General features: G+C 40.1%; 1 protein-coding gene across 1 annotated transcript; it reads right to left on the bottom strand.

Moving 5' to 3' along the window:
* Positions 1 to 881: 881 nt before the first annotated feature.
* snx1a (sorting nexin 1a) lies at positions 882 to 17567 on the bottom strand. Its single transcript, XM_084059317.1, has 15 exons — positions 17411 to 17567; positions 13327 to 14779; positions 11983 to 12116; positions 10616 to 10682; positions 10342 to 10385; positions 9861 to 10002; positions 9343 to 9421; positions 8804 to 8879; positions 8314 to 8427; positions 7777 to 7870; positions 7357 to 7562; positions 5981 to 6124; positions 5518 to 5598; positions 4683 to 4754; positions 882 to 3563 (listed from the first exon to the last, which is right to left on the bottom strand). The coding sequence occupies exons 1-15, from the start codon at positions 17537 to 17539 to the stop codon at positions 3513 to 3515; spliced, it is 2886 nt and encodes a 961-aa protein (XP_083915443.1). The 5' UTR covers positions 17540 to 17567; the 3' UTR covers positions 882 to 3512.
* Positions 17568 to 18254: the final 687 nt, after the last annotated feature.

The following is an 18254-nucleotide window of genomic DNA, read 5'->3' as shown; positions in this document are numbered from 1 at the left end:
CTTTTTTTTACTTGTGAGTAAATGGCAAAGTAGGCCTATAGAGCGTGCCAAAATTCCTGAAAGGGGCGTCAACAAGTGTCTTTTGGTAGCTGCGGACATCTTTGAGGAGTAAAAACCAGGTTGACTTAACATTGCCCAATGCCACGCCCAATGCCAACGCCCCCCCGTGGTGACGACGCGTTGGCACGCTCTATAGTGTTGAAATATTGCTGCTGGACTGTTTGATACTCTCGTTGTCATTATTGTTATTATTATTTGGTAAGACTCTTAATTCGTCCCTGGATGTGATTAAGTGTTTTTTTTGTTTCATTTTTAAAAATTCAGTTTCATGACTGTCTTGCTTGTGGCTCATTACAATTTTTTAGGGTCCTCTGTTAATCTATATTGTCAATGTTAGACATATGACTCATGGCTGTAGGCCAGTGGTTCCCGAACCTTTTAGCTCAAGACCCCAAAAATAAATATGACATTTGCCCGGGACCCAAACTAGTGAAAATAGCAGATCTACAAGCTCACAGTCAGAGCCTGCCCTTGCATTAGGCAGAGTAGGCAATTGCCTAGGGCACCATGAGGCTGGGGGGGGGGGCTATTTTCACTACTTCTTAAACATTTTTTTAAATGCATTTATGGAAATTAGATGTTTTTATTTTATTTATGAAATACTTGAAAAATGATGGAATTGTTTTTAATTGATGAAAAGTGACTTATTTTGTTTAAACGTTTAAAGTCAGAGAGCAGACTTGGAATTATATTTCTTGTTATCGTTTTGGGAAAATAAAATAAAAACTTAATTAACATGCGGATGTTCTTTGAACAGTGACATGGGCAACTATCCTCCGCCCCACAAATCAAAACCATAATAATTCACACATTCAGCCACATCTATTGAAAATGTGTTTAATTTTTTAGATTGTAGAAAAAAAACATTTGTGCAAAGAAATGTCAAAATTTAGTAATGTTTTAGTCACGACAAACAGTAACAGTGTAGCATTATTGCAACACAGCAGAAAATGAACACGTGAAGCAGGAATTAAAGCTTGAATCTGTGATTCCAAACAACCCGATGAACATCCCACAGATCTGTGACCTGGGCCATAGTTTTCTTGTCAATTTAAAAACAGACAGGCATTTAGGAAATATGGTTAGCTGAATTGTCAGAGGCATTTCACCAAAAATCTCATCTGGTACAGTAAATGCACAAATCATAACTTTTCTCAAAATTACAAGGACCCTTCCTTATTCCATGTAGTGTTAAATACAGCTCAGTGAAATCAAAATAGATACTTCTGGGAGCTGATGAGCCTCAAATGATTAAGCTGCACTACAATAAGTTTTGCTTTTTAAGAATTCAAATGATCAATTAATATCATAATGCAAACCATATTGCAAATCTTTGTTGGATATTCACTAAAGCTAGGACGAAAAACAGCTCAGATGTACTGCGAGGGTAAATTCCCCATTAATCCTGTGCCAAAGAGTACATTTTAGCCAGTTTGAACTGACACACTGCCAGGAACATAACGTACTGTGACACATACAGAAACATAGTTCAACTAGGGTTCTCCCAACACATTTAAATTTACATCACAGGGGGAAAAAATAGCATTCAGAATTAAAAAGGCACAGACTCATGTGGTTCTATGTGTCATCATTTGCACAACAGAAATCAATCATACTTAAAACATAATACCCAAATAGGTTGACCTAGAATGCCACGCAAAGCTTTAGCTGGGGGGCTTACAATTAGAACGGTTCAGCCTAAAATCCCCAGTAGTGGACCCTACCAAGATAAATGGTAGAATCCATAACTACCACCCTACAAAGCCACAGAGCAGTAACTGCATGAGAACTAAAATTCAGCGGGGAAAAAAATGATCTTCTGTCCTACCAAACGTACTGTTGGAGCAGCATTTGTTGTTTAGTATTGATTATATTATATAAGTGCATAATGGATGTGAAATGTAAACACACTCGTGACCTTTGAAAGACAAAACATAGTTACTACCATCTGCCTTTGTAGGGAAGTGTAGACTCTACCAATATACATGTATGACACTTTTCATCCCCGCTCCCTTCTCCTCAGCATTGGCAGTATTTGACTGTGAAAGAGAAGTAAACTAGTGCTTATAAAAATTATCTGTCACAAGTGGAAGTGCCGTTTTTTCTCTTTTTACTCTTATCAAATCCCTTTAAATCACCAAGAGGCAATAGAATAAGTTGAATATATTCTGTTGAATATAAAATTGGCCACTTCCTTCATCTGGGTCCCCAGAAACATTAAAAGGACCTCTGGTACACCTGGCATTAATGCACCCCTCCTATCCTGATCGCATGCAGAGATTATTAATCTGCATTACATTTACACATGGCTTTAAAATGGCTCTCCAGTAAACACAGTATACATTTCACACTTCATGTGTGACATGGAAACTTGTCCTCACTCATTCTGGTAATCACTTACATATCTTAAGAACAATGTTAAGCGATTGTGAAATCGCACATCATGTCCGGATTTCATATTTCGAAACAACCATTTAAGAAAAAGCGGACAGCATTTTCAACCCGCTACTTGAAATTCACAATCTAAAGTCACCTTTTCAAACTTAAAACCATGTATCGGTCCTCACTACAGGAAAACACCATTCATGTCTAATCACTCTGTGTCTCAGGGGCGACCAGTGGATTTGTTTTTATTTATCGATGATACAACATTGGCTACTATTTTAGCACACAAAAATTCCAGGATCAGAAAGGCCGTAGTTTCCATTAACTTGAAATGTCCTCAGATGACCGATCTCAACTGCAGGTGAATTCTTTAGCCATCCACAGCCCGCCTCCGAGTCAGAATAAGTATAATGAAATGGCACTGTCTTATAGTGAGCATGAGTAATGGCTGATGAAATTGAAAACGTAAAGATTTCTTTCAACATGCACTTTCTGTGTGGATCCGTGAACATTTAAATGTGCCGTGTCTGTGGTTTGGAGATGTAGTGAGTTTACAGTTTGATCAGCCAGATGATAGATTAATGTCAGGTGGGACAGGGGCATATAGATTCATATGGTCCATATCTACTGAGACAGCAGCCTGGTGTAAACAGTTAAACAATGCTGATGTCAGAAATCTGATTTACAACACATCATGAAAACATCCTGAGAACAACTCTTTCTTTCTCATCCCTTGTGGAAATTTGTGGAATCATTCACTACACCTTGACTTTGTGTGTATGTGTTTTCTTTTCTCTATATGAATATTTTTCTTTCTTTTTAAATCTAATAAGAAAATATTTGTGATTAAATGAAAAATATACAATTAATACAATAGAATACAGAGCTGTATGTTAAAGGTGATTATATAGTATATATAAAAGAAAACAGGCTGATTGTATTACGTCTCCCTTTTACAACGCACACACAAATAATCCTTGGTTTGAAGGCAGAGAGGTAAAGTGTAGAAGAAGTGACAGCTTCTCCTGTGGATCAGGAGAATTAGAGACGTGATGCTACAGGAGAGATCAGGCAATGGCTTTGGCTTCTGGTAAGAAAGCCTCCCAGTACTTTATCAGCTAGAAGAGATAAGAAAAAAAGGAGATAAAAATAAAAACATTACATTTACCCAGATCTAAAAAAGAATCATTGGGCCTAATAAAAGAAAGTAAAGTACTGCAGGGAACTCCATAGTCCCCCACCGATTGGGTTTTTAAGGTTAGGTGACCTACCTTTGGTGCGTGCCACACTGCTTTTCCTAGATGTCACCCGTTACCAAGTTTGGTCAAATAGCCGATCTTCAAGCTCACAACGCATCGACGCATTGTGAGCTTGAAGACAACTGAATGTAGATCGGGCTTAGGCCTCTCGAAAATATGTGCATGCAAGTGCCGGTGTACATTCACACCAAGCATGCGTGTAGCGTTAGCTATACATAACTCTTCATCTCTGTTAAAAACACAACTTTCCGGGAGTGAGATCTGTCCTTCTGATGGATTTTGAATGGCAGTCAATGTTTTATCATTCATAAAATCGCTCGGAAAGTGATCCAAACAATATCGTTTACGACTATCGTTGTCGCTATAATTTTTAACAACATTCATAGTTATCGTTATCATGCTCTGTGTGAACGGTGCTTAGCATGTCACAAAATATCAACCATATTGTTTGAGAATTCTAGAAATATGGCACACACCTTAGACTGTATAATGGAGCAAATGTGCAAATAGCAGTGTTAATATGGTTATAACAAGCCTACTGGTCTACAAATCTACTGAAACATTTGGTTGCAAATATGAGATTTGGCATTACTGTAAATGGTTTTGCCCAAAGAAAGACATTTCTAATTAACCAGCGTAATGCCTTCTGTTTACAAATACATACATTTCGCTCATACCAAATTACAAATTCAGTGAACAAAAATGTGTGAATCCCACTACGTTGTGAAAACATTTGCAAGTACACAATGTGTCTGGAATGTGTCTACATCTCATGAATGATTCCCAATACACGAAACAGTCAACCCTTGTAGGAGCACTGTATTTATTGCATAAAACAACTGAAATGTATGCCCAACAAAGTTTCTATGCCTAAAACCTTCAAAGTGATTTAAAAGCTTGAAAGTGAGGGCAGTGTGTGGGACTCCTACTGTACATTCTCATACATTGGATTATTGATTCCACTATACAAAAACTCACCTGTTGCTGAGACTGAAGCAAAGCTTCTAAGTATTTAATGATCTGTCTTTTGAAGTCTCTCGCCTTCTCTTTCTGTAACACAAAAGCCAAGTCATCACACACTGAATACATGACACCTTGTGGACCCATTAACTAATGATTAAGAACTTCTTAATTGTCTGCTGCATTGTAAAATCCATCTATTCACCCAACACGCCCCGATGTATGAATAAAAGCTTTTAAAGACGCACTGAAGTGACATTTTCGGTCATTTTATTTTGAAGGTTCAGCCCGAAACGTCGGCTCAACGACTCTAAACCAATCAGAAGGTCCCATCCCTTCAGGCTATGGGACGTTGGATCTCAATCACTTCAGCCGTGCTGGCACACGGCTAGTGTTTGTTTACAAGTGAGAGAGAGACGGCCAGTGAAGCACGTTTGCTACTACCTGGCTTATTTCTAACCTATAATGTTTTCAGATACATATTTTAGTGTGCAGATGAAGTTTAAAATGAGTAATACACTCATCTTCAATGAGATTCAAAACTGAGTATCTCTGTAATTAAAATCAGCTGTGTTTGAAGAACGTGCAGCTATGGGAATCAAACAGGTGCATGTAATCAAGATTCATTTATATTCGTGAAGGCTGTATTATGTCATCACGCAGCACGTTTTCGTTTACAGGAAGTAATTAAGATTGGCTTTTTAGGGACTTTAGATGTAAAAAAATCACAAAAAATGGTTTTTTTCGGGCATCTATTGTTAGGTATGCCCATATGATGACCACGGATATGCTCTAAAAGTGTGAAAAACATATTTTTCATTTCACTACACCTTTAAAGCATTTAACAGCTTACCTCAAAGCGGAGCACCTCTTTGCGTACGGTTGCAGATATTCTGTCAAAGTCTCTCTCATACTGAGTCACCTTCCCCTCCCACTGGAAAGGAAAACACACTTTAATTAATTGAATGTATTTGTTAATAGATTTTTTTAAAATAATGTGTCAACTCTAATAAAGACATAAGGTGCTCATGAAGAAATGCAAAAATCTACAGAACTAACCAAACTTTATCTTCAGGAACACTTACAGGGAGATCTATTCAAAAGGGGCTTATTTGATCGTCTACCCATGCCATGACAATAACCATACATAAAAATTGCAATCAGTTGCAGTTTTTAATCAAAATTCTCTGAGATGCCCTGGCTTTTTAGATTATTCTCCCTTCCCTCCCTAAGCGTACCTTAACACTGTTCTCTTTCAATTACCAGTTAAAAACCAATTAGCTACACGTGTGTGAGCACTATGAGTTGCGTCATACATCTGAGATTTCTTCCTTGGCTTGCTGTAGTTTATCAGGTTTGTTGGCCCAAAGCAGTTTGGCTTCAGTCTCCCTTTTCTTCTGAAGCATCGTTTGGGCATCCTGCCAGCGCTGCCATGCCTTCATCCTGTTGTCAAATGAACCCTGAGGGACACATACACAATATTCTATATTTTACCCCACCCCATATCTCTCAAATGTCATGAATCCTATCCAACATATGCAGTATCTTGCATCATACATAGAGGTGGGCTGTTATGTGCCACATTTACTCAGTTACATTTACTCATTTACTTTTTTTAACAAACTGTTTTTGTAAGTACTTTGAATGTAGGATGCTTCATTCTACTTGAGTATATTTAATTTCACTGGAGATCCATCAGCGTCTTGCTTCTCCTTTGCGCACCCATGTAACACCCATGACACTTTCACCGCTCACTTCTGTGCTGCGTTAATTAATAACACAACTTGTTCTTAGGTAAAAGAATGTGTAAGTTACCAACTTTTAACGGTCACAATGTTATTTAAACATTTAAAAAAAAGTATCAACCTGGGCTACCAAACCAGACCATTTCATTTTAAGAAAAGCAGTTCATTTTATTAAGTTGATCATGCTCTATGTAGCCTACATCACGCTCTTATTCTGCACTTCTGTAGTCATTGGTTTCTTCTGAATATTAAATAATACACTACTTATTAACTTGCTACTTTAGACAGTATGTGTATGCTGTTCCTGATACGGTCTGTATTGGTGTTATAAAAATCAACAGAAAGTTTAAAAAAAAAAGTGTTTCTTGGGAGCCGTTTTCCCCCCAATTATGCTTACTCAAGTAGTTATTTGTATGACTGCTTCTACTTGTGTCATTTTAAAGTACAGGTTTTGGATACTCTACCGACCTTTGATTATATAGCATTTAACTTCACCTCACCAAATATATGTACTGCAACCTGACAATATCTTGTAGTCAATGGGCCATATCGACATAACATCCCATATACCGGCATCAATATATTTTTCATACTTTAGCATTACTGATTTTATTAGGACGGGACAATAGAGAGACAGTAAAGCTAGGCCATACAAAAGAGGTCCCGAGCCTGGAATTGAACCACAGACACTTAAGCCAAAAATGGCTGAACCACGAGGAAGTCTGGTCTTATTATTCTAAATCACAACAAATCAAATAGAATATCCTATCCTACAGTATACAGCAAAATCCTCAGTGTTCATTTATCCATTTGTAACTCTGAAAGTGTACAAACGTAAACAAATTCACCCTTATGTTTGTACAGTACACTCTCAGAGTTAAATTAACAAACACTGAGGATGTTACTGTGTACCACATCATGTGTCAATTGTGTTTTGTTGTGCGTACCCTGACAACTCCCAGCAAGCGGATGTAGTCTGCGAGCATCTCAGCGAGGCAGAAGGAGTCGTTAGCAGCTTGGTCCTGGTGGATCTGTTCCATCTTGTCTTCTACCTCCGCCAGCTGGGACAGCGCACGAGACAGAGCTGTGTTGTCCTCTGAACTACCCAACATCGCTACGCTTTTAGCAAACCCTGCTGTGTTCAGACACAGCTCTGGACAGGAGGCACGGAAACAAACATAATTAACATAATTAACATAATAACAAAAATAAGTGATCAGTGATAATTGACGATTGCATTACATTCTTCACTGCATTTCCACAACAGCCTGTAAAGTACTGGTTGTAAGTTGTGAATAAAAACTATGCCGCCACTAACGCTAAGAAGGTCAAATGAATGAAGGCAAATGTAAAGGGGTGTGGCCAACCTTTTCTGTGGCCAACCAGAGAGTCGACCACTCCATGGAGCTTCCTGAACTGCTGGTCAGCAGACTCCACCTCCTGTAGTTTCTCCTCAAACCACTGCAGAACAACATAGCGCCATTATCATCAGCAGTGTATAGTTACTGGTCACTTATAATAACATTTAAGTAGAACAGTGGATCTCGCACCTGGTACTGCTGACTTGCTATCCTACCATGACCGTGTAAATCTATTTGTCTAATAAGAGACTCGTTTTTGGGGGTTTTGAGAGAATTTGTGACTTCATTTATGTAATGCACTGCTGCAGACATTCTGATATTTATGCTAAGCTAGCCTGCACACCCCACTAGCAAATATACATGATGTTCACCAGTGTTAGCATGTGGCATGGTGCAGCCAGCCACAGTTCCTTAAACATGATAATTTGAAATTAAAAAGGGAACTTGTGGTTTGGGGCTGACAAAAAGTGAAAACCCGACAGAGCAGCTCAAAGTTACAGACTGAGGCATCAGACTATAATACGATAGATGTACTTTACTCACCACATCGGACTCATTCATCTTTATGGTCATCTTACTGACAGCATCTGATGCCCTGCTGATCATCTTCATAAAACCTGCACCACTCAGAGCCTGGGTGCTCACCGCCCTGGGTAACTGCACACACACACAAATGTTCCTATTCCAAGAATAATGTATTTCCCTGTATAAATATAATATATACGAAACAGACTGATTATAAATAAATACACACACACACACACACACACACACACACACACACACACACACACACACACACACACACACACACACACACACACACACACACACACACACACACACACACACACACACACACACACACACAAACTACTACTAAACTATAAATAAATGGTGTCTATATTCCACAGTAGTATGATACTAGTTTGATACTAGTTTACTGAAAGGCTTCCAGGTCTGATGGCAGGTTCAATTAGACTGTAATCTCTGTACATAGTGAATCTAGCAATATCGCAAACATTAAACATACATCATCTCTCTCCAGGAACTCTCTGACATCAGGATCCTGGAGGAGGGAGGAGTGACACACCACCCTCTGGAGATACCTGACAGAGGAGACATCAAAACAATTGAATCAACAAACAAAGAGCACCCTCGCATTGAGGGAAATACTCTTCATTGAAGCATCTTTATTGCCAGTAATGTAGGACATAATGGAATTGGTTTTGGTCAAGGTGCAAGTCAGAACATGAAATGTAGGATAATAAACAATTTACAAGACAAACGACAATGTGCAAATGGCAGTATCAATGTGCAAATTGCAGTGTGCAAGATAAGGACATGAAATACACAATATGTTGCGCAGTAGCATATTTTAGTGCAATATATAGTCCATTCTTTGCACAGTTCAGCAGTGCTATGCATGTGGTAGGAGGAGAGAGGGAGCAGCCAAACTATACCAGCTAGTTTGGTGTTCCTGTTGCACAGAACAGGAGTTGGGACTCACTGGTCTAATATTTAAACTGTTCCCAAACTTCCCATGTTATTACTTCTTCTCCTTCACATTACCTCTCCAACGCAGCTCTTCTTCTCTCAACAAACTCTGCAGATGAAGGGTCCTCCTTTCCAACCTTCAGCTTGGTCATTCCTGTCCAAAACAACATTTGATCTCAAGACCAACCCATCGTAGAAAATATGTTTCTAATATTGTCTTTTAATGTCAAGCACATTGAGCTTGTATGAAATAAATCTGACTTGATGTGTTTTTTCACTGAACTCTCTTCAAATTGATTTCAAATTTAAAGACCTCATAGATCTACAGTATAAAGATCTATATAGATGTACAGTAGTGCTCGACTCTGCTGGTCTGCTATGTATATGACTACTACAATTTTAGCACTTTGATCAGATTTTAACCTTGAACTGATGGATTTGCTGTGCATTACATTTTTTATTATGTCTTATAAGAATGAAGACATTCCAGGGTGTTCAAATGCTAGTCTCCTGACCAGGTTTCACTTGGAAAAAAGGAGAATGTTTGGTTAAATAAAGACTAAACAACATAAGTTAAAAACAACTCCACCTACCCATAATGCTCTTCTCTGGTGGGGGAGGGACAATGAAGCCGTTTGCTGAGTGTTTTTCAGATAGTTTCTCATAGAGACCCAGGAAGTCACTGAAACGCCTCCTCACTGTGAAAGACTTGTTCCTGAACATGGGCAGCGTGGTCTGGAGATACAGACAACCCAAACACTGTTACAGATTCACTCCCAAATATGACCTGTTACCTATTGGACTTCATGCCAAAAACCTGACCATGAATGTGTCTCGCTGTCCTTAAACCAATGCGATGACCCTGAATTATGTATGTCAGCGCAAAATAACAGATCACTGACATGCGCTGTGTAAAGTGTTTTATAAGCAGTATGCTGGAGTTTCTTGGTCTGACAGAACTAGGACCGTGTTTTGTGAGAGTAACTATCCTCACCTTATCTGGGTTAACCCGGAGGATAAATAATGGTAGTTTGCATATGAAGTTAAATGCTGTTGACAGAGACAGAGTCCTACCTGTGTAGAGACTTTGTACGCCATGTAGGCGTTCATACCATCCCCTGAAACAAACACCACACAGTTGCTGAGACCACAGTACCAATCCAGTTTGGATCATATTTGATGAAAAATGCATGCATGGATAACTTTTTCTTTAATGAATAGAACCTTTCCTCAGAATGTGTCAAATATATTGTAAAGAACTGCTTCTGTATTGTAATATTGATGGGTGAAGTTTGGGTCATACATAAAACTGTATTTGTAGAATATAATAATACAGACTGGTTCTTACCTATCTTTTCAGGGTTGGTGATAGAGATGTTGGTCTCAAATTTATCATCCTGTTCATCCTCTTCAAGCTGAAACATTAGCAAAGACATTTTAAATTCCCAATGCAGGCTGGCAGCAAGCTCTCGACAGGCTGAATTAATTAGGATGAGTCATTTCCGACTTCCACTTCCTCCTCACAATATAATGACAGATTCAGGTTCGAAATCGCAGTTTATTTTTATTACATTGTCTCTATTATAATTATCTACTATACGGGTGCTACACCTGCACAGTCACTTCTCCGCTAATGAAATCGCTCATCTTTATCATTTTGTCATTTCATCTTTACTCAACTGTCGGGCCTGGTGGGTCTGTGTGTTAACCTGTGCTGAATTACATTTGACTGCTGACAACTTTGGATGATTTTGTGTTTAAAATTATTTGTGGATAACTGTTGGATTTAACAGTAATGCTGTTGATTATACTGGCTTGGCAATGTTGTTCAACAACTTATACCTGACTGACAAAACCTACAGCCACTAAAAGGAGACCGATGACTAGTCAACTAGTTGACCATGGGGGTGGTCAGCCATACAAAATATTAATTAATAAACTGTAAAAATATGTCAATTCACATTGTGACATTAAATTAATCGAAATATTTTATGTGAACGGTGGCACTTCTGAAAGCTTAGGTCTGTCAGTTAAAATGGAAGTGAGGGGTTTTCAGCAGCAGATTGTACTCTGTCTAAAGTGCAAACCTATGCAGTATTTCCAGAAGATTTCATAGGAAATCATGACAGTGCCAAATAGTAAATTCCAGGAGCTTACTGAATATTACACAACATATTTCATGTCATCGTTTACAAGACATTTTCAAATGTTGGACAGTTAGTTTTAGACAAAAAAAAAACGTAAAACGATTAAACGTTAATAAATAGTAAAACGTTAATACTGAAATGTATTGTAATATAAAAATGTATATAATAAGTGTACCGAAGTCCTGACATCACTCCCGCAACCCCTGGGTCACGATTCTGTTAGGTATGTGACTGTGTTGTTTAATAATTACATTTGATAATGTCTGTGTTTGGATAAATGAGTACTTTTTTCACCGTCGGTTGATGCTGCATATGCATACGAGTAAAATCGCAGGCTCATTTGTTTATTTTTGGAACACAGTTCTTATATGATCTTAGATGTATTTTCAATAAAAAGAATAACTGTGACCCAGGGGGATAATGACCTCTTGCAGCAGTGATGTCAGACTTCGATTCTCTATATAACGTAATGTAATATAATATAATACAACAGAGTAGATTATAGAATATAGTAGAATAGAGTACAATATAATAGGTTAAAACTGAATAGAATACGATAATAGAATACCTCCTCCAGAGTGGCAGGCAGAGGTGCAGACAGGCTGGTAGCAGCAGACAGGGAGGGGACAGACACGGAGGGTTTGGCCGGCTCCTTCTTTCTGTCATTCCTAGGACTGTCCAGAGACAACTCCACTGTAGCTTCTGTTGGACAAACACCACACAACACCAAAATATGTTTCAATATCTTTTTTGATTTCTTCATTAAAACATCTATAGAACGTTATATTTCCAAGCACTGGCATGCAGCAATGCATTTCCTCCACGATGACAGGGGAGGTTTTAAGCAGGAAACAGGAAAGAGAGTAATGGCACATTTATTTAACTATATCACTTAATCAGATGATGAAACATCTTGTGACACATGTACCCCGGCTGGCCTGGGAACAGATCCCACCACAACTTTCTCTCTCCTACACGTCTCCCTCTCAGCTTTCCTGTTTCCCTCCTACACAGTCTTTCTCAGCTTTCCTGCTTGTCTCTCCTACATGTGTCTCTCTCAACTGTCCTACTTTATGTCTCTCCAACATCGACTGCTTCTCAGCTTTCCTTCCACCAGTCTCTCCTAACACTATCTCCCTCTCAGTGTCTGTCTCTTTCCCTCTCAGCTTTCCTACTGTCTGTCTCCCTCTCAGCTGTCCTAGTGTCTGTCTTCTTCATTGATGTCCCACTGTCAGTCTCACCTACACCATCTTTCTTTCAATATTCCTGTCTTTGTCTCCTATACTGTCTTCCTCTCAGTCGTCCTAAAGTCTGTCTCTCCAACATTGGCTCCTTCTCAGCTTTGCCAACTCTCTCGTATACCATCTCCCTCTCAGCTTTCCTGTTTCCCTCCTACACAGTCTTTCTCAGCTTTCCTGTTTGTCTCTCCTACATGTGTCTCTCTCAACTGTCCTACTTTATGTCTCTCCAACATCGACTGCTTCTCAGCTTTCCTTCCACCAGTCTCTCCTAACACTATCTCCCTCTCAGTGTCTGTCTCTTTCCCTCTCAGCTTTCCTACTGTCTGTCTCCCTCTCAGCTGTCCTAGTGTCTGTCTTCTTCATTGATGTCCCACTGTCAGTCTCACCTACACCATCTTTCTTTCAATATTCCTGTCTTTGTCTCCTATACTGTCTTCCTCTCAGTCGTCCTAAAGTCTGTCTCTCCAACATTGGCTCCTTCTCAGCTTTGCTAACTCTCTCGTATACCATCTCCCTCTCAGCTTTCCTACGGTCTGTCTCTCCTACACGTGTCCCTCTCAGCTGTCCTACTGTCTGTCTCTCCTACACTGTCTCCATGTCAGTATTTCTACTCCGTCTCTGAAACCGATAGTGGACTTCACTGCATGCATGCTGTCCATTAAGGGACCTACCAGCAAATATGTCTGCGTCTTCTTCAGAATGAACTCCATTCGTTTTGGAGGTGACATCACTGCTGGTGTTGACGATGCTGGCCACTGTGGCAACGGCTTCTTCGGTGAAGATGTCACTTGGCTCGTCACTCAGGGGTCCAGCCCCTAAATCACCACTGCCACCAAGTTTGGTTGAGACCAGTTTGTCCCTCTGCTCGTGCTCGACACTGTTGGCAAAATCAACAGTCTTCTTCATGGGAGCCGTGGTAGTGGCCCCGAGTGGTTCACTGAATAGGTCCTCGTCTGGTTCATCGAAGAGGCTCTTCTGGGGCAATTTGGCGGACTTGGCCTGCAACGGAGCTGTGAACAGGTCACTGGGCTCATCTTCGAACAGATCGATTGGCGTCTGAATGGCAGTTTTTTTCACTTCTGTGACTGTGGGTTGGGCCGCACTTGTGATGTCCACCACCACCAAAGGATCAATGATCTCACTAACAGGAACAAGCACAGACTGTGTTATGTCATTGGTGGGTAAATCGCTGACGATGTCCAATAGAGGCGCACTGGAAGGTGCTTTTTCTTCCTGGTCCAATAGGGGAGCACTGGAAGGTTCTTTCACCTCCTGGTCCAATAGCAGAGCACTGGAAGGTTCTTGTTCTTCCTGGTCCAATAGCAGAGCACTGGAAGGTTCTTGTTCTTCCTGGTCCAATAGCGGAGCGCTGGAAGGTTCTTGTTCTTCCTGGTCCAATAGCGCAACGCTGGAAGGTTCCTGTTCTTCCTGGTCCAATAGAGGAGCACTGGACGGTTCTTTCACCTCCTGGTCCAATAGCAGAGCACTGGAAGGTTCTTTTTCTTCCAGGTCCAATAGTGGAGCACTGGAAGGTTCTTTCACCTCCTGGTCCAATAGGGGAGCGCTAGAAGGTTCTTTTACCTCCTGGTCCAATAGGGGAGCGCTGGAAGGTTCTTTTACCTCCTGGTCCAATAGAGGAGCGCCGGAAGGTTCTTCTACTTCCTGGCCAATGACACTTCCTGGTGTGTCATCACCTGGGTGGTCAGTGATGGTGCCTTCAGATGGAACTTCAGCTGCACGTGCTGTTGGGTCAACAGTAACACCCTCAGCTTCCACCAGCATCTCCTCTCCTGGAGCGTCACTTTCATTTCCCAAGAGATCAACAAAGTCATCTGACGGCTCGTCTGAAGCCACTTCGGTTGCTGCAACTTTCTCTTCTTCCGCTGTGGCACTTTCCATTATGGCAACCGCATCACTCGGAGAATCCGCTTCACTGCTCATCAGGTCCACAAAATCATCTGAGGGTTCGCTGGTGGCCTCGCTGGCCGCTGGCTCATTGGCCGACAGGCTGCCAAGGTCGCTCAGTGGATCATTAGGTGACTCGGGGGAAATGGTGTCAGGTGGACTGGTTATAAAGTGGTCCGTTGGCAGTGCAGCGTCCATTGTGATCAGTGGAGATTCAATCTACGGAGTAAAAGGAAAAAATAAGGAATATAAATGCCTTCTGATGGTGAAGTGGTTATGCCTTCTGCCTCCAGAACAAGACCCACATTACCAGTGCCTTCCTGTAACTCCCCTTCATCGTCTCCCTCTGACCTTTATAAACTCTCTATTAACCCATTAAGACCTGAGGCGATTCAAGATTTTTCAAAAATAGCAGATCTACAAGCTCATAGCGCGGCACTCGGTGCCGCGCTATGAGCTTGTATATCTGCTATTTTTGAATAGCCAAAGAAATCTAAAGTGACACAGATGCGTTCCAGGTCTTAATGGGTTAATGAATATGAACTCTCTAAATGTAGCCCAGGGGTTAAGACCATGTCTCTGGAATCACGTGCCATGCTGGGATGCTTTAAAATCTCTCTTTCAACTCTTTCTATAAATAATTGAATAAAACTCCCTTAAAAAATAAAGTCCAAAATTCACTGTTCATTCCTTGTGTTGTGTGTTGTTTATAAAACATATTCTGACTCTGTCCATATTTAAAACTTACTGCATCTGGACAAGAGAGCTTGCTCCAAGAATGCAGTCCCCTGCATAAATAATACATTAAAAACATTTGAACTGAACTTAACCGGCATGTTGTGTAGGAGGCAGACGCTGAGAATCCACCAATAGATATCAGTTGCTCCATTTCAAAACATCCCCATTAGATACTGCAGGTCCGTTACTGCTGACTAATCAGTTCCACAGAGTACAGAAATCAAAGACAGCAACTTTCCAATCTAGCCTCTGAACTTTTCATTGTCAGCCAGAAGTCAAACATCCGGGTTCTGACCATGTGACCACATCTGAGACTCACATGACAGGAGGTTCAGCTCTGCAAAATAACTTTTGCCTTTGACTGTGTTTAAGATGCACATTTGTTATGTGTGTTTGTTGCGATGTGCCTACAACACACCTTTGAAACTTGGGCAAGATATGTTGGGGTTATTAAATAACAGAACTTAAGCTTTTTAAAGAGCCTTCAAATGTACCTGCAGTCTGCACTGTACATGCACAAATCAAGCTGCTTCAAAATACTGTATGCTTATTATGCTTCAATATTAAACATATTCAGCTACAGCTCGGATACCTTTATAACTATGACTGTTAAACGTTTGTAAACTATGAGCTATAACATTGTCACACTTACTTTAATATTATGGGTAACATTCTGAGAGAAAATCCAGCCTTCAATCATCAACATGGTGATTGTCTGAGCTTGTCTGAGCTTAGCCTGTCAGCCCAGTCTAACAAAATCAGACCCCAAGGTAAATTACGAAGGCACTTAACCCACTCAAAAGTTTTCATAACATGTTATTGGCAGCAACAACACAAACTTTATTTAAAAATAACTGATTTATTGCTTTCATCCTGGACTTGATCTGTAAAGCTCAAACGTTGATACCAATGCTTGATTTGGTTTAAATGCATATTGGTAATGGTGGTGAGAGTGGTCAGATTTGAGCAAAAGCCCAGGCTCGGTTACCTGGCTGTAGGTAAAAGACCAAACTCAACGACAACAACACGACAACCTAAACACCACAACATGATGAATGCATTTTGATCAGTCAATGACGACTCACTCTCATTAGCGTGAATCTTAAATCAAAACGAGAAAAACAAAGTCAGAGAGCGAAAAAGTTAGCTACATATATATTACAGAATCATTTGCACAGATTTGTTCAATTAACGTTATAGAAGTTGTACAGTTAATTGGCAATTGCTCGCTGCGAGTTAGAATTCAAATGAACTTATTATTACCTGGGCTGTGTTAGTAGTGTCTCGTGAAAATAACCTTTACAACTTGGCGAACATTTCCCCATAAAAGTGTCTGGTTAGCTTACTGCTAGTAGCTACTAAAGTTAGCTCTCTGGTAGTACGTTAGCCTAGAATAAATGCCATGGATGTGTTAGTGACGTCATAGTGTCGCGTGACCCTTTCAACAACTGTCCAGCGGTGGAAGAAGTACTTTATTTTTTTACTTGAGTAAAAGTATCAATACCACCATGTAGAAATACTATGTTACAAGTAAAAGTCCGGAATTCAAAATGTACTTGAGTAAAAGTACACAAGTATTGGCTATCAAAATGTACTTAAAGTACCAAAAGTAAAAATGTCCCTTTTCACACATTTTCAAATGTATAAAACTCTTTGGAAAATAGCAGATCTACAAGCTCACAATGCGCATTGTGATTGCTGTTTTCAAATGGCCGAAATTGCTGAAAGTGGATAATGTATGTTCAGTAATAATAATCAAAATCTACAAAGTAAACTGAAGTTTTCAAGTAATTGTAATGAGTAAAAGTACAATATTTGAAATACTCCAGTACAGTAAAAAAAAAAAACTCAAACGTGTACTTAAGTACAGTACTTGAGTAAATGTACATAATTACTTTACACCACTTTTTGTGGTTTGGCATTAAAATCGTCGCAGTTTTTGAGGTTTAAATGTCTGCAGCACTTCCGCTACATGACGGTTAGTCGTGTGACGTCACCGATCCATCCTTGGAATCTTTATTCTGTTATAGTCAGCCAGGTTTGGTTGCCAGTCAGGAAGTTGGCAGTTAATTAATGAACATGCTAATCAATAAGGTTCAAAGTGACACGTACGGCACTCGTGAATAGGTCGTCTTCGTCTGCATCGTCGTCGCTGTCGCGCACGCCGACACCTTCGGACTCCACTTCTTGGTCCTCTAAGTCGGGGAAAGGAGGTGGACTGCGCTCCGAACTGGTCGCCATCTTCAAAATCTTTAAAACACCCACCGTTCAGTACACACACACACACACACACGGGTCCGCTTCAGTGTTGCCATATCGCCTTATTATAAGCGACTTTGGGCTTGTTTTTCTGTGTAAAGTTGCCTGTAAAAAATGGTGGTTGGCTGGTTGCGGTTTGGGCTTGTTTCTAAAGTGTACTTGCTCATTTAGGCTTGCTCTTGATTTTAAATTATTATGTAAACTAGTGGTTCTCAAATATTTTCATGAAAATGTTTAGTGCCAGGGAGCATTTGTGTTGTTAGAATGTTTCAAGACTATTCCAAATATTCCACATTTTATTGCAAGAGTCTTAGAAAATAGCAGTTCTGCAAGCTCACAACGGATCACATCGCGACGCGTTGTGAGCTTGTAGATCTGCTATTTTCAAATAGCCGATGCGATGCATTAAAAAAAGGGTTAAAGTGCAAGTTGCTTCTTTTGGGCTTGTTTTCCTAGACCTGGTTGCTTATTTCTCTCACAAAATATGGCAACACGGGTTCGCTTCCCCTTTGCTTGTGAGAGTGTCAGAGTGTGACAGCCCAGTGGGTAACCTATCGAATTCTGTGACTTTAGAGTCCAGTAAAAAATGTTTAGCATATTGTTAAAAACAACCATTGGTGGAAGAACTAAGTACTCAGATATTTTACTTAAGTAAAAGTAGCAACACCACAATATGAAAATACTATGTTACAAGTAA

Source organism: Gymnoscopelus microlampas, assembly GCF_963454915.1.
Source record: "Gymnoscopelus microlampas genome assembly, chromosome: 6".
Classification (NCBI taxonomy): Eukaryota; Metazoa; Chordata; class Actinopteri; order Myctophiformes; family Myctophidae; genus Gymnoscopelus; species Gymnoscopelus microlampas.
The sequence above is the reverse complement of the archived record's forward strand: the minus strand, read 5'-3'. Positions and strand labels throughout refer to the sequence as shown.

What these genes read in the sequence shown, in the direction of transcription:
- snx1a (XM_084059317.1), bottom strand. Translation starts at nt 17,539, where the DNA reads ATGGCGACCAGTTCGGAGCGCAGTCCACCTCCTTTCCCCGACTTAGAG. An exon ending in TGCCTGCCACTCTGGAGGAG is followed by an intron (nt 10,683 to 11,982) that starts GTATTCTATTAT and finishes CTAATGTTTCAG; the next exon opens with CTTGAAGAGGATGAACAGGA. An exon ending in CCAAGGAAGAAATCTCAGAT is followed by an intron (nt 5,599 to 5,980) that starts GTATGACGCAAC and finishes TTTCCTTTCCAG; the next exon opens with TGGGAGGGGAAGGTGACTCA.